Below are 16025 nucleotides of genomic sequence, written 5' to 3'. Positions count from 1 at the left end.
CAAGTTTTAAAAATATTTTAAAATACCAATAAAGGAGAATATTTGTAGCTCAGGGTTGAAATAAGGGATTCTTGGTGCCCTCTGAGCTTGCTTTTTTCTTGCAAGACAGCATCAATACTCCTCATATTTAAAAATATTTGAAATATAGGGAAACTCCTATTTCAAAATGTTCATGATGGTGTCTGGTTTAATAATATACAAGGAGCCAAAGAAGCCATTGGAAGAAATTACAAAAAACACTGCCTTCCAAGGTCTTTTGTAAAAGTTACCAAGAAATCATGACAGAAAAGTGATTGCTGCCTTTACATATTTTAAATTTAATTGAATATTTATAATAATTCACTTCAAAATATTTTATGGTGTAAATTTAAGTACCATGACTTGTTTAATTTATTTTTTTCTGTTTATAGCTCCATGTGCTGTTAGGAATCTACAGGATTTGGCTCGGATCTACATTAGACGCACCCTTAGAAACTATGTGAATGATGAAATGCAAACCAAAGGTATTACACAGAAACCTCCACCAAAACGTAAACGCAGAAGGTGTCGTAGACGTAGGATTAATACCTATGTGTTTGTTGGCAATCAACTCATTCCTCAACCTCTAGACAGTGAAGAAGATGAAAAGATGGAGGAAGACCATAAAGAAGATGATGAAAAAGATCAAAATGAAGTCTTGAAAACAGAGGAACCTCCACGAAATTTATTGCGGGAAAAGATTATAAATCTACCACTCCCTGAATCTCTAAAAGCCTACTTGACATACTACAGAGAAAAATAACTTTTGCTTTTAAGTAAAAATAATAATGCCTACTTGATATTTTCTTAATCCTTGAAATGTAGCATTTACTTAAGTACAGTAATCTTTCAACAAGGCTTTAGGGCTGTGATGAATCGAAACATAACTTGTCTTAACTTTGCTACAAGGACTTGGATTCAGCAGTAGTTTCCTATTTGAAATCCTATTTTGTTACCTTTTCTTTTCCCTCAAAGGTAATATTGTTTTAACTTGACTAGAAAAGGGGTTCTACATCAGTATATATCATTAATTAAGAGTTTGCATGATAAATCTTTTTGTTCCCTTACAAATTTGTATTGATGAGAATTAATAACATTTTTATATAAGTGAATAAAAGTGTATTCAGATAACAATAAGGATGGTCTGCATTCTCTTAAGCAAGTTTTTAAACAAGCAGACATTTTTCATGTCACTGAATTGGACATTGTATTTTACCATGGTTATAATGCAAATCATTGTTACTGTGTTGAAGTAAGTGTGTTCAAAGGAAGTGCAATAGCAGTGGACATTGAATGAGCTGGCTTTAGTGTAATATATGCATTCAAATTTAGAAATGACAGATAATTTTCTTTTATATCTCTTGCCAAAAAATGTCAAGAAAAATGATTGCTTCCCCCCCCCCTCTCTCTGCCTTAAAGAACATACTAACTATAGCATTTCCAAAAAATCTTTTCTTTAGCACCAGCCAATGATTAATTTCTTAACTTTCCAGCATTTATGAAAAAGTATGTAACTTATTTTTAAATTTAATGGTACAGAAAACATCTTTCATTTATAAAAGATTGTAATTTCAGCTACTATATTTATGCCTTTATAGAATAGAACATATGAAAACAATCGTGTTGCTTTTTTGCATAGCAGTAATAATAGATTTCAAGGATTTGTTCAGCAATGCACTTTAACTGATTCTGTACCTTATTTATTACAGATAAGGGAAGATGCATTTCATTTTTATGCTTGATATTAGTTTTCCTCTTTGCAAGCTTGGGGACTCAAGTTGCTTGACTATGTTCCATCTGCATTTTTTAATATTTAAAGGGGTCATTTTTAGAGCAACTTTCTATTACCTTTATGTGAATGAAAGAAACTTCAAAATATGCTTTAAAACATATAATTGTTGAGGACACCTAATCTCTGGGGCCAATTAAAAGCATTCCTTATGGAGAGGTTTCCTATACAGTTTATTATTGTAGATACATAAAGCAGATTCAGATGACTGCTATATATATATTCTCACATTCGGAATTAATAGAAATAACCATTTCATCTACATAATTCAAAAAGTCTTTTTACTCATGTCCACTTCATAGTATTATAAAAATTTTGAGCAGTCTGTGAAATACATGGGCTTTTTTCTTTAAATTCAAAATAATCTCCTCCTCCCCTACAATTATCAAATTAAATTCCACTGGGGGAAAAGGTCAGAGGTTACAATGTAGAGTGGTTTTCAGAAAATTAACACTAACAAATAACATATATTTCTAGAAAAGTATGCCAGCAACAGAAACTGACAAATGGCAGGCTTATATAGTGAAACTACTGCAGTAATTCTGAATATTCAGTGGTGGAAAGCATTGACACATCCAGTGTATTTTATTAGCTGAAATAAAAGTTTAAGATATTTTGAAAAACAATTATCTTCTAGTGTTGATTTTTCATACTTTCTCAATTTTCAGAGTGCAAAGGTTTTCCCAGAAATGTATAGAGATTGTTTCTTGAAGAATGATATCTTGTGTTTCCTGTTGTAAACTTGTTCAGATAGACAATAGAACAGTTATAAATATTATGTTTTTTTTTTAGTTACTGAAACATTTTTTTTGTGTGTATAAGTTTACTTCACATTTTTGGATTTGTATTTTAAAATAAAATAATAAAATTCAGAATCAATCAAAGTTAAATCTCTGGTCATTGTTCCAGTAAAAATGTCTGGCATGCTTCCTATTTCAATTACATTGTATTTCTTTGCAAAATTACCTGTCCACATTGAGAAATGCTCGTTCAGAATTCTAAATGATACTGAATGATTGGAAATTATGTTACTGGGAAAATTGAAGAGCAAATTTGTGTTTATTACTGTAGCAAAATCAAAATAGTTTATTACTGACAACAGTTGCCAACTGCTGGGACTAGGAATCTTAAGGGGACTTAATCTTAATATATATATTGAAGTTTTGAAATACACAGATTTGTGTACAGCATGTAGCTTCTTGCAATCTTATACTATAGGAAGGAAAGTAGTCCCTGTAGATTCTCTCTGCTAGTTGTTGCTGACTTTAGAGGACAGTAGCCATCTCTGTTTCAAGACCATGAGCCAGCGCTGTCTGAAGACATTTCTACATTCATGTGGCCGGCATGATGTCTTTATCGCAGTGAGATATAAGTTCAATCAGAAGGCATAAATTACCAAGAGAGAGAAGAGAGAGAGAGGAAAATGGTATGATGAATAAAGAATGTGCCCTCAGATTGATTTTTAAAGCAACTTCATAAAAACTGGTAGAAAGTGCTTTTTTTAATAATTAAAATATTTTGAAGCTAAATGTCACTTTTTGCTAAAAGTAAATTCTATTATAAGTTAAAACTAAAATAGCATGGCTTATTAAGTTAGATCAGTATCACATAATCGCATCAACTTATTTATAAAGCTACTTCAATGTTTAATCTGTTCTATGTGCATTGTGCAAGCCAAATAACTCGGCTTCAGATTTTTGCAGTCTTTTTCCTGTATATTTCTTAAAATACAATTGTCTAAATTAATGTCACATAATTGACAGGTACAATTTTTTTTTACAATATTGTCTTAACAATTGTGTAAAACATTCTATCGTATGTATTTCTCAGGTTTATATTTATATTTCCACTATTTGATGTACATGTGAAATAATTTTTATAATCATGTTGCCACTCTGAATATTCAGGTATACCTGAATATTCAGATTTCATGATCCTTGTTAAAGGATTTCACTGATAAATCATCAGATTCTATCCAAGCAAGGGTTTATAGCATTGCTTGCTTTCAAATTACTTTTACATTTCTTTTCTCCCAATTAGGTTTGTACGGCTGGTTGGTTTTTTTTTTTTTGTTGTTGTTGTTGTTTTGCATATTTTCTACATTAGATTCAGCAGCAATTATCGTACAGATTAAATTGAACAATTAGGCTTCCTTATCACAATATATTTTCAGCTTATTTTACTTTCAATCTGTTTCAGTACATCTAAATTGCTTTGTTTCCCACAGTACAGAAGTGGCTTGTAATTGCAATACTTACAGGATTGTTGTCTTTTAACTTACTTTTCAGTATAACCTAATAGTTCTAATTTTCCTGGTAGGTAAGTAGACACATTCAAGTGAATAAGTAAATTCATGGTAATGCTGGTCTGATCATAATAAAAATTGATTGAATAAATTCACGATTTTGCAATTTTCTTCTGTAAATTGACTAAAATGTACATTTACCGTTTTTAAAAATAATGTAATAATTTCATATTGTCATTGGGGGGAGATAAAATCAGTTTTCATGAAAGTGACTACAACTCATTACTTATCATTTTAGATTAAAGTAAAAGCAAACCACAGTTTTAGCATCTCTTCTATACTTCACAGGCCTTGAATGGAAAGAATGGTATTGCTTTCAATTAAAGACTCTGTAGTTTTAATTTTGATTTACCATAAAACTGCTGAGTAGATTTAGACTTTCCTGTCTGCCTTACTGAATAGTTCTCAATAAAGCTTGTTGTTTATCGTAAGAGGATAAAAAATACTGTCCAATTTTTAAAAAGTCTCTTTATATATATTTACTTTTGAAAGTTGTGTGCATTTTAGAGCATTGACTTTGAATATAGTTTATGGCGTTATTTGATGCAGATTTCAATTGCCGCTTAATGAAAGCTGGTAGTCTCATAAGCAAGATTTAATGTGTTAATATTACTTTCCAAACTGCTTCCCCAGGATTTGTAATATGCAAATCAAAGATGTTCTCATCCTTAAGAAAAAGAAACCGGTGTGTGTGTGTGTGTGTGTGAAACATTCAAAATCAATATTAAATGCTGTACTGATTTTATTATAGCTACAGGATGTAGATGGTTCAATGACTATAATGCAATCAGGAATTCCTACCTAGTTTACTGCACCTAATGGGAGTGCCCCATTAATTGAATAAATAAAAATAAAAAGAGTGACTGTAATGACAAGTTTTCCAGCAGGGCCAATGAAGTGTGCTTATTTTCATTCCTTTTGTTTAATATAACACAAGTGCCAAACAGTGAAAATGAAACAAATGGAAGGGATCCCCTTTTTTCTTTGTGGTATATGCAGATCCTTGTGACTTGATTCATTTATATGCTTCTGCTGCTGTAGAGGGAACCCTTAAAACAAATATTGTCTGAACCAGTTGTAGGACAGGTTATTTCAAAGAAAAACCAATGTCTTTTATAAAGCCACAAGAGGGCAATGTTGCCTTACAGAAGAATATGTAGAAAAATAAAAACTGAGTGAGGAGGAACTGTGTATAATTTAAAAAAAAACCTGCAGATTTCCAAAAATTGAAAAAAATCATTTGTGCAAATACATATCGTACTACATAGCTAAAATCAGTACATTGCAATAATCGATAAATAAAAGTGAGAGAATCATGTCGGGCTTTCTACATTAAAAGAATTATAGTAATTTATTTTCAGATTTCTTCGTTCCACAGATTTCACATTCACAGACAAATGACTGTGAGTATTCATGTAATACTATGGCAATGGTAATATATTCATTTCTTTGTCATGATTTATCTTTGTCTTGAAAGAGGGGGAAATGAAATTTCTTCCACTTGCACAGCCCACAAGTTTTCTTGTAGATCTTTGATTTGCCTATCTTTAAATATACCTTTAATTTTTTCAGCAGCACTCTAGCTTCTCTCTCTCTCCCCCTCCCTCCCCTCTCTGAATTTCTGTATTCAAGATGTCTTCACATGTGGTAAAAAAAAGTTTTGATTTTTAAAAAATTATTTATATTGAATATTTTTACTTAAAGGACAACACAGCTAAAACTGGAACTTTTTGCACACACATGGAGGTTAAGGTTGACTGCTAAATGGTATAAGAGTAGACTATTATGGAAATAAGGCATGCATCAGAATAAACAGATTGCTGAGATAGTAAGTTCAGGAAGAGTGATGTCCTCTTGGTGATTTATGGATAAATGTGGAAGAAATGTTTGTGAAAGTGTAAGATGATTTGTGCAATGAAGATACATGTACTTTGGTATACAGTCAGTGCTAGGTTATTGGCTAAGAACCCAAAATATTTGCAGTAAATTTAGACACTATAATCCAGCATGGAAGATGGATCTGAAAATTGGGAGAGTTGGCTATATAAATTTTCAGGTTCATATTCTCTACCAGACAGTCCCATCTAATGTTTGCTGCAAATCATTTGGGTTCTCAGCCAGCAGCATTAAAAATAGAACAATTGTAAGTTCTATACAGAAATATTGAAAAACTAGAGCAAGTAAAATGTTTTTTAAAGCAAGTCGAATGTTTTCCAAAGATGGGGAAATGCTGGTCAAAAGATAGTGATAGGTTGTAGGTGATTTGTTGTGAGGAGGGAATCTTAGCTGAAAGAAGAAAAATGGGCCTTATGTAAGATTGTGCTTCTCCCTGTTTCAGCACACGGAAACAAAAATTGAAAGAGGTGAGACATGTACAGAACATATTATCAGAGTGCTTGAGAGGCCATATTAAATTTCTCGGTGATCTTTTTGACCTTACAATACAGTTGTACAGTTACAATACAAATTGTGAGTAAGCCAAGTTGAATACCTGAATGTCAGGGTACCAAACAACAACCCAAATGAAATAAAACTCAAAGGCAATAAATTCCTCAAAGTTCCACTTTATTAAAGTTCCAAAACTGACATTATACTTTATACATAAGATTGTTAAAATGTCTCTCCAGCCAAATTCGAAAGAATGTTACTCATTCTTTTTACTATATTCATTTTATTGTTTATTTTTTTACAAATAAAAATTAACTATGTTTAGTTGAAATGATGAACTGATTAAATTCTCTTTAAATGAATCACAACAAACATACCGTAATCGTACTGTTAGAGATTTTAAATAAATGACAGAACCTAAATAACAACAGCTGAGAAAAATATGAGATGTCATAGCTATGATCAACATATTAGTAAAACAACGATTTTAAAAAGAATGAAATTTGAACAGGCAATTTTCAAAAGAGAAGCAGTTTGGTGTACTGGTTAAAAGTAACAGGTCAGAGAATGAAAGGCTGTGGGTTCTAGTCCTACCTTAGGCATAAAACCAACTAGATGACCTTTGGTCAGTCATGATCTCTTAGCCCTGGAAAGAAGACAATGGCCAACCACAATTTTGCCAAGAAAACTGCAGAGATTTATCCAGACTCTTGTGGAGTGAAAAGTGACTTGAAGGAACAAACAAATTCTCAAAACACTTCATTAACTTTGCAGAATTTCTAATACTGTTTCAACTGTTGATTTTCTTAATGTAGATTAAGGTTTTCTCTTCATTATTGTGTATTATAAATCTTTGTATTATCCACAATGTTACTGTGACAGTTCTGTTACAAGCAGCAATATTTAAGCTTTCCAGCAGAATCTGGCATGTAAGAGTTTCCCAGCTGTGAGGTACAATTAGTTTTACAAGCATATACTAGAAGAAACCTATGGTGAACTGGCAGTGAGGTTTATTGGTAAATCTGTTAACATAGGCAGGCATTGCTTTTGATAGTAATGCATAGGGAGCTGTTGTTTTTGAAAGAAAAGGTACTACTTGCATTGTCTATGTTTCTGGTCTTCAATGATGAATAAACACTTCACATGTGCTCTTTCTTTTACTTTGTAATCTGCATGTGCTTTTTAGTTTCTTTTTATTTTTATCAGAGTTTTTAACAGCAGCAATTTAGCCTTTTATTATCTAATGCTTAGTGGGAAACAAATTGAATCCTGAAACAAATATCTAGCTAGATTTCTCATATCATATGTAACTTATAGTAAACAACTAATGAAATAAGCCAATTAATTTGAGGCATTTGATGTAATAAATAAAGAAAAAGTCACACATTCACAATTAACTAAGTTCTTGACATGTATAGGCATCTCTACCCATACTGATAGCAAAATAAAAATTGACATTTTTCTGTTCCACTCATGAAATTGATATCCTGTAAACTGAGATTACAATTCCCAGAATTTTGGGAGTTGATATCTCAACAGACTTGGAAAACACCAACTTAGGAAAGAATGACATAATACAATATATATGACAGATTAGCATCACATTAAAAAACATTTTAAAATGTTTTGCTTCCTATGTTAGCTATAGCCTCAGTCTTATCAGGAACTTAATATTTGCCTTGATTTACTCTATATTAAGTGGTTATTTGGCAGACTTTATGTTGATTAGTGCTAATTAAGTAATAAATGAATTTGTAATTCTTGTCAACAGGAAAAAAAAAATATTTCATTTGTCTCCCTTGAATAAAGCCTATTTGATCATTGTGTATCAATCGTTGAATAACCAACATTAACCTATTTGCTAGTATTTTAGTAAAGATTTTATAATCTACATTAAGTAATGAGATAGGTCTATAGTTTTTGGGTTGAGTAATATCTTGGTCTTCTTTGGGTATCAGGGATATAAAAGCTGTCTTCCAAGATGGGGGCACCTTACCTTCCGTTTGAATCTTATTAAATAATTCCTTAAGAGGTTCTACCATTTCTAACTGTAGATTTTTATAGTAAGCCGCTGTCAAGCCATCTGTGCCTGGTGCCTTCCCTGCCTTTAGCTGCTTAATTACCTGTAGAATTTCCCCCGAAGTTATTGGTTGATTCGATTTTTGCCTCTGCTCTTCTTTAACTATGGCTATTTTCTCTTTGTCTGGGTATCTCTCTATATCTAGGCCGTTAATTTTATCACCCTTATACAGCTCTGTAAAAAATTCCCGGAAGGCCTTTTGAATCTCATCCTGTTGGAACACTTCCTTCCCTCTATAGACCAATTTAGTTATGTTTCGCTCGCCTTCGACTCAGATAAATCAAGTTTTGTTCTGAGGAGGAGAGAGCTAGAATTCCCAGCATGGAGACAATTCTGCCCTCAGATGGCCTTCCCCCCCCTCGCAGACACAAACAGTGAGGATTGGATGGCACTTTGCTCAGCAAAACGGCCAGACGTCTGATGGATGATCATCTGACAGATAACGTGACCAGGAATTCGGGGGCAGCTATAATGAGCTGCTCCCATCAGTAAGCCCCTCCCCGGAAGTCAACGTAAGATTAATTATTAATGCACTAGAATACTTGGGAAAGAACAATCAAATTCCTGCCGCGTTCATATTTTTGGATGCTGAGAAAGCCTTTGATTGAGTTAATTGGCAATTCCTGTTGAAAACACTGCAAAAAATGCAAATAGGAGAAAGTTTTTTACAATCAATCAAAGCAATATATCAACAGCAAACAGCTCAAATTATAGTCAATGGAAGTTTAACAGACTCTTTTCAAATTGGAAAAGATACAAGACAGGGTTGTCCCTTGTCTCCACTATTGTTTATTTTAACTTTGGAAGTACTGCTGAACAAAATACGGGGCCTGGAGGGTCTAAAGGGAATTAAGATTAGGCAGCAAGAATACAGAGTGTGTGCTTTTGCGGATGACTTGGTTATAATATTGGATCAACCGCAGGAATCTAGTATGATCTTAATGAATACGATTAACCAATATGGTCAAGTGTCTGACTTTAAAATAAATCTAGGGAAAACAAAAATACTAGCTATAAATATGAATACTAAACAAAAGGAAGAACTAGGACGAATGATAGGATGTGAAACAGTTAAAAAGGTCAAATATCTGGGAGTTAATATTTCAACCTCAAATGGGAAATTATATAAGTATAATTATGAACCACTTTGGCATAGTATACAGACAGAGATGAAAAAATGGGACAAGTTGCAGTTATCTTTGTTGGGAATAGCAGCAGTGAAAATGAATATCTTACCCAAATTTTTATTTCTTTTCCAAATGTTACCTATACTTAAAAAAGATGCGAATCTCTTAGAATGGCAGAAGGGTATTAATAAATTTGTATGGGCAGGAAAGAAGCCGAGAGTAAAGTTAAAAATAATGAAAGATGTGCGTGAGAGGGGAGGTTTGAAATTACCCAACCTAAAATTATATTATGATGCAGTAGTATTATCTCTAATCAGTGATTGGGTTGACTAATTTAACTAATTATAGGATACTTAATATCGAGGGACATGATTTGGTATATGTCTGGCATGCTTACCTGTTATACAACAAAAAAGTCGACAAAAATTTTAAAAGTCATATTTTAAAGAATGCTTTATTGCGGGTTTGGAAAAAATATCAATACAAATTAAATGACAAGATACCCATGTGGGCAATTCCTAGATATGGAATAGAAAACATGAACATAGCACAAAAACAGGATAGAATTACTTACAGACAGCTTCTTATCCTAGAAAGGGGTGTATTACAATTAAAACCCTTAGATGTATTAAAAGAGGAAAAGGTAATTCAAACATGGTTCCAGTATGGGCAGTTACAGGCCAGGTGAAAAACAGATCAAAAAATTGGTTTCATGCAAGTCGAGGATAATCTATTTAAACAAATAAGAGATCAAAGTTTAATGCATATAAATTGGATATACAATGTATTAGTACAAATGGATTCCGAAACAGAATCAGTTAAAGATTGTATGATAAAGTGGGCTCAAAATATTGAAGAAACAATAATGTTGGATACATGGGAGAGAATTTGGGTAAGAAATGTGAAATTTACATAAGCCCAAAACCTGAGAGAAAATTTTTACAAGATGTTCTATAGATGGCATTTAGATCCCAAAAAGTTGGCTTCTATGTATTCGAATTTACAACCCAAATGTTGGAGATGTGGTTCTCTCTATGCTACATATTTCCATATATGGTGGACTTGCCAAAAGGTTAAGGCATTTTGGATAAAAATATGGTGGATTATGCAAAATATTCTTTAAAAAAGGATAAAGTTTACTCTTCAGTTATTTTTGTTAGGTATAATTACTGACTGTACAGCGGTAGAGATTAACTTGATTTTACACTTAATAACGGCAGCAAAACTGTTGGTGGCACAATACTGGAAGAAGGAAGACTTGCCTACAATTCAAGAATGGACATTGAAAGTCACAAATTTAGCTGAGATGGCTAAAATATCTGCATATCTTAAAAACCACTCAAATGAGAGATATAAACGAGACTGGAAAAAATGGATTGATTATATACAAAATAAATACGGGACTAAGAAATTCCAGATAGCCTATGCTTAAGATCAGGAATGATTTAAATTGTTTGAAGTTAGTTTAGCAAGGAGGAGCTAAGTTCAATGTAAAGATGTTATTAATTTCTTATTCTTTTTCTCCCCAATATATCTTAGACTGTGTTTGTTTAAAATCTATACCATGTACGGGTTCTGGGAAGTCGGGGGGGTAGGTTGTGGGGGATTGGGGGGGAGGGTGGGTGGGAGGGATATATCAGGTTAGATGAGATGTGTTAGATTTCAATGTAATTTGACTCCACATGTATACTGCTTTTTTTTCTTTGTTTTATATTCTCATTACTATTATTATTACTACTTTTTCTTTAAAAATAGGATAGGCTAAGCATATTGACATGTAGTGGAAATACACCAAGGAGAGGAGGAGTGGGAAAGAAGAAAGATGGGGAGAGAAGGATAGGAGAGAGGGTAAGGGTGGCAGATGAGAAGGATAAGGAGGAGTGGATTGTAGAGAGAGGAGCAGTAGAAAGGGAGGGGAAGTAGAGTAGAAAAGGATGATGGAGGGAAGATAGAAAGTTGGAGGGTGGTAGAAGAAAGAGGTGTATGGAGAGCAGAAGAGCTATAATGGGTTTCTATTTTGGGGGGGGCATTGTTGACAAGAGGAACTGATGTAATTATTTAATACTATATGATATGGGCTATGTATAGTATACATGTGAGTGTGTGTTATGAAAATGGAAATAAAAAAAATTATTTTAAAAAAAAGAAAAAAGTATTTCAAGGTAGCTGTCAAATATAGGGAAAATGGAAAATGACACAATATTGACTTGTCTGAATTAGAGAGACAACAGCTTTAAAAAATCATAAAACAAGACAGTTTCTCTTGAGATCAGATTTAACTACTTGAATTAAAATATTTCAAGATTATAAGCACGTAACCAGTCTTCTCTTGCTAAGTACATTATGTATTTACTCACTTGGCAGTTTTTGTTGTTTTTAAAGTTCTCTCCCTAACACACTCACTTCAACTGTGAAGAGGACAGTTTTCTCAAAAGTGGGTGGTTTCCTTTCTCTCTTATCCATTCATTAATTTCATTTGTCATTTTATTTTTACGTGCAGTGCATGTGTGGCTTCTACTTTATAGTGGGTGCCTAATGGGCATAGTCATAGGGCCAACTAGCAAGCAGGAAGTTGAGAGAAAAAGAGTAAGATACATGTCAGTCAAGGTAATGGCAAGAACTGACTTTGTAATAAAGATTCCACTACCCATGTACGAAAGAATGGCATAATATGGGTATGTAATCTAGTAAGAATATTGTGATAGGCTAGACAATGCCCTTGGGTCATCATTTCAGAGTTACTTCCTTATCTAAACAGAGAAACAAAGTGACCAAGGGCGGGAAGAAAAGTAGTCAGAGGAGGAGCGACATCCTGTCAGCTTCCCCTTGAATTTCCTTGCGGAAATTTAGCAGAGAGCATTGGAAAACTCCCTTCCCTTCCCATCCTATTCCATCCCATCCCATCTCTTCCCTTATCCCATCAGGTAAGGCAGGGAGAGAGAGTGAGAGAGAGTGAAGGATTGCAAGTGACTGGGAAGCTCATGAAATATTGAAAATTAAAATTACATCCCCACAGCAGCAACCCAGCAGCAAAGCAATAGCTAGGAGCATTGAAGCAACCACAACTTCCCCAAATTTCATTTCCTTGGAAATGGTGGATCCTGGATTTTGGATGCATTCTGTAAATTAAGCCATTTGAGGTACTTTGATCAAAATTTGTTGCAATTGATGGATTGATTCACCCAGTCATGATGCAAGAGTTTTAGTAGTATATAGATAAAACAGAGGATGAGAAGTCTATGTTTGGCTATGTTTGGCTTAGTTATGTTTTAAAACGTCCACTCCCAATGATTAAGACCACAATTTCATAGAAGAAATTATATGTAATAACATTGAAAACTTTGTAAAGCAGAAATGGAAATATTACTCTAATTAATTAATTAATTGCTGTTTCAGGATTTCTGAAATAGTACATGTTTATATTATTCAACTGATAATTTTCAGATGCCTAATTATACTTTTTTTAATGATTCAAGAAATTGATATATTTTCCCTCAATTACCTTTATTATTTAATTAACCCATAAGATTGAGCTGTTCCTCTCCTGTACTTTTTCTCTTGCATCAGCTATTCTCAATAATGTCCTCTTGAAAACTCGCAATTTATTTTGAAACAATCTCTGAATTACTTAAACTTAATTACTATACAAACTAATTGTAATAATTGTTTTATATACAAACACACATACATGCATATATGCCAGTGCTCAAATTCATTTTTACTACCTGTTCTGTGGGCGTGGCTTGTTGGGTGTGGCAGGAGAAGGATACTGCAAAATCTCAATTTCCACCCCACTCTGGGGCCAGCGAGAGGTGGTATTTGCCAGTTCTCCAAACTATTCAAAATTTCCACTACCAGTTCTCCAGACGCTGTCAGAACTTACTGAATTTCATCCCTGATATACACATACATCCACACACACACATTTTAATGCATATTTCAGCAGATTTATGAGACTTTGGAATTAATTATATATTAGTTTTTGCTGTTTTTTTATTTTTATAATTTTATTTTTTATTACATAGACAACATAATCACATAACAATAGAAAAAAAAACAAAGGGAAAAGGAAAAAAAAGGGGGAAAAAAACCCATCATCCCATACAATATGTCATTTGATCACAGGTGCATTCCTACTACGTTTCCCCCCATACACACATCCCATATCTCTCTGTTGTATATTTAATAGACACCACAATAACCTAGGGTTTAAAAAAAAAGGGGGAAAAAGACAAAAAAGAAAAAAAAAACATCATCACATGCAGCATGTCGTTTGGTTATAAGTGTTTTAACATCTGCATCTTCAAATAATATTTACCGTCTCAAATATTTCATCTAATATAACTGTTTTAAGTGATGGGAAATTTAGGATTTAAGAGGTGGTGCATCAGCCTTACTATAAATGGCCAATCTATCTAGATGGGATATATGAAAGTTTCTGAGTGACATGCCATGTCATATAAGCAATTTTTCAAACCACAAACTTTAGCCAGCTAAAAAGATTGCAGAGTGATGGCAAACAACATCTTGCAACAATAAATTAAGTGTCAAATTCAGTGCTATCAAAAAATGTGTTTTAGGAAAAAAACAAACTTTTAAAAATGTCTGTGTCTGTACTGTATGTATGACTTCTGCAAAGGGAAAATAACAGTCGGGACACCAGGGAAATATATACTGACATAATACCACTGTATATCTCTAATATTTATTTTGTACATATTTTGAGCTCTGATCCTTGGGACCAATAACATAGCTATGGGACTGACAATATCTGCCAAAGAGGCTGCCAACCACTCAGATCAGTAGGAAAAGAGCCAGCCAGCCACATGAAGGGTGTGCAGTCAGCAATTGCACTATTTTTGGTAAGAATTATTTAATTTACCAAGGACATCTCTTGAAAGAGTGATATCAGATTTGATAGGCCCAATTATTTTTTCCTATTCTGGGAAATTGCCAGAATATTTTTGTGAGGCTCAATAAGTTTGTTTTCCTTCTTGTTGTTATCAAACAAGAAGTTATATTGTATTGTCATAACGTCTTGTTGTGGCTCGGTAGGAGCCTTTGGAGCTGCTATCAGTGAGTGGTTTCAGGATGCTCTCGGGATGCAGGATAATGATCAGCTGTTGCTCGTTAGGGTCTTCTCCTGCAGATAAAAGACTGATGGTACCACGCCTTAGTTGCAGAAGTCAACGTCGTTCATGGTTCATCGTTTGTTCATTTGTGAGTTCAGTTCCGTGATTCAAAGAGGCACTTGGATAAGTGATTTGCTTTCTGTAAAGCTGATTCAAAGAGGCACTACCTGGTTTGCTGTAAGAGTTTTGTTTTTGCATTTGCTGTGTAATTTTTTGCCAGAGACTTTATCTACGTTTATTTTGGGCTCGCAGCCAGCTTGAGCCAGGACTGATAAAGATATTTCCTTTGAAGTTCTGTCTGACTATCATTTGTGAATGAGCGAAGTGGGGGGTCAGAACAGTTTGACTTCTGCCCAGACAAACCTCCATTTATTTAATTATGGAGCAATTACATGCTGAAAATACGCAACTGGCCCAACAGATAGCGGTATTGGCGGACCAAATTGCTCAGCTGCAGAGAGCTGCAAAAAAACCCCAGCCAAGGAGGAAGTGCCCAGTAGCCATGCCAGATAAATTTGATGGGAATCAGGCCATGCTTGCCGCGTTTCTGGAACAATGCCAGCTGTTCCTGAGTTTGAGAGCGGAGGACTTTCCCACTGACCGGACAAAGGTGGGATTTATTATTAGTTTGCTCTCAGGCACAGCTGCCCGTTGGGAAGTTTTGCGTTTACTGTGCAACTTTTTGCCAGAGACTTTATCTACGATTATTTTGGGCTCGCAGCCAGCTTGAGCCAGGACTGATAAAGATATTTCCTTTGAAGTTCTGTCTGGCTATCGTTTGTGAACGAGCAAAGAGGGGGGTCAGAACACGTCTCTATTTTGATGGTGAAATTTAGCAGCACAACTTTGTGGGGAGGTGGAAACCAGGAAAAAGAAATGTGGGTTACATCAAAGCTGTGAATTCCTATTCCTGGTATTCCTTAGCAGACTAAGAATAGAAACTCTGCAGCACTGTGACTACACTTGGGATCAAATTTAGATTTTGAGGTGTGATATCTGTTATTCCAGATGGTGTTGCAGGAACTCACACGTTTATTCTGATAGGATTTGGAGAGAGATTTTAGGAGTTAAGAGATGGGAGATTGTGCCAATTATGGGAATGATAAAATAATCTCTTTAAAAGAAAAGAATATCATTTAAACACACACACACACAGACACACACACACACACACACCTACCCAAAA

General features: G+C 34.0%; 1 protein-coding gene across 3 annotated transcripts in view; it reads left to right on the top strand.

Annotated features, from left to right (window-relative positions):
• Positions 1 to 2690, top strand: part of PCMTD1 (protein-L-isoaspartate (D-aspartate) O-methyltransferase domain containing 1) — a 58133-nt gene extending 55443 nt beyond the window's left edge. For all 3 annotated transcript variants that reach the window (XM_032223042.1, XM_032223044.1, XM_032223045.1), the window contains one exon: positions 411 to 2690. In XM_032223042.1, the coding sequence (XP_032078933.1) occupies positions 411 to 781 (371 nt within the window). In that variant the 3' untranslated portion in view covers positions 782 to 2690. The remainder of the gene's footprint in view (positions 1 to 410) is intronic.
• Positions 2691 to 16025: the final 13335 nt, after the last annotated feature.

The sequence above is a fragment of the Thamnophis elegans genome, chromosome 8, assembly GCF_009769535.1.
Source record: "Thamnophis elegans isolate rThaEle1 chromosome 8, rThaEle1.pri, whole genome shotgun sequence".
In the NCBI taxonomy this organism is placed as follows: Eukaryota; Metazoa; Chordata; class Lepidosauria; order Squamata; family Colubridae; genus Thamnophis; species Thamnophis elegans.
The sequence above is the reverse complement of the archived record's forward strand: the minus strand, read 5'-3'. Positions and strand labels throughout refer to the sequence as shown.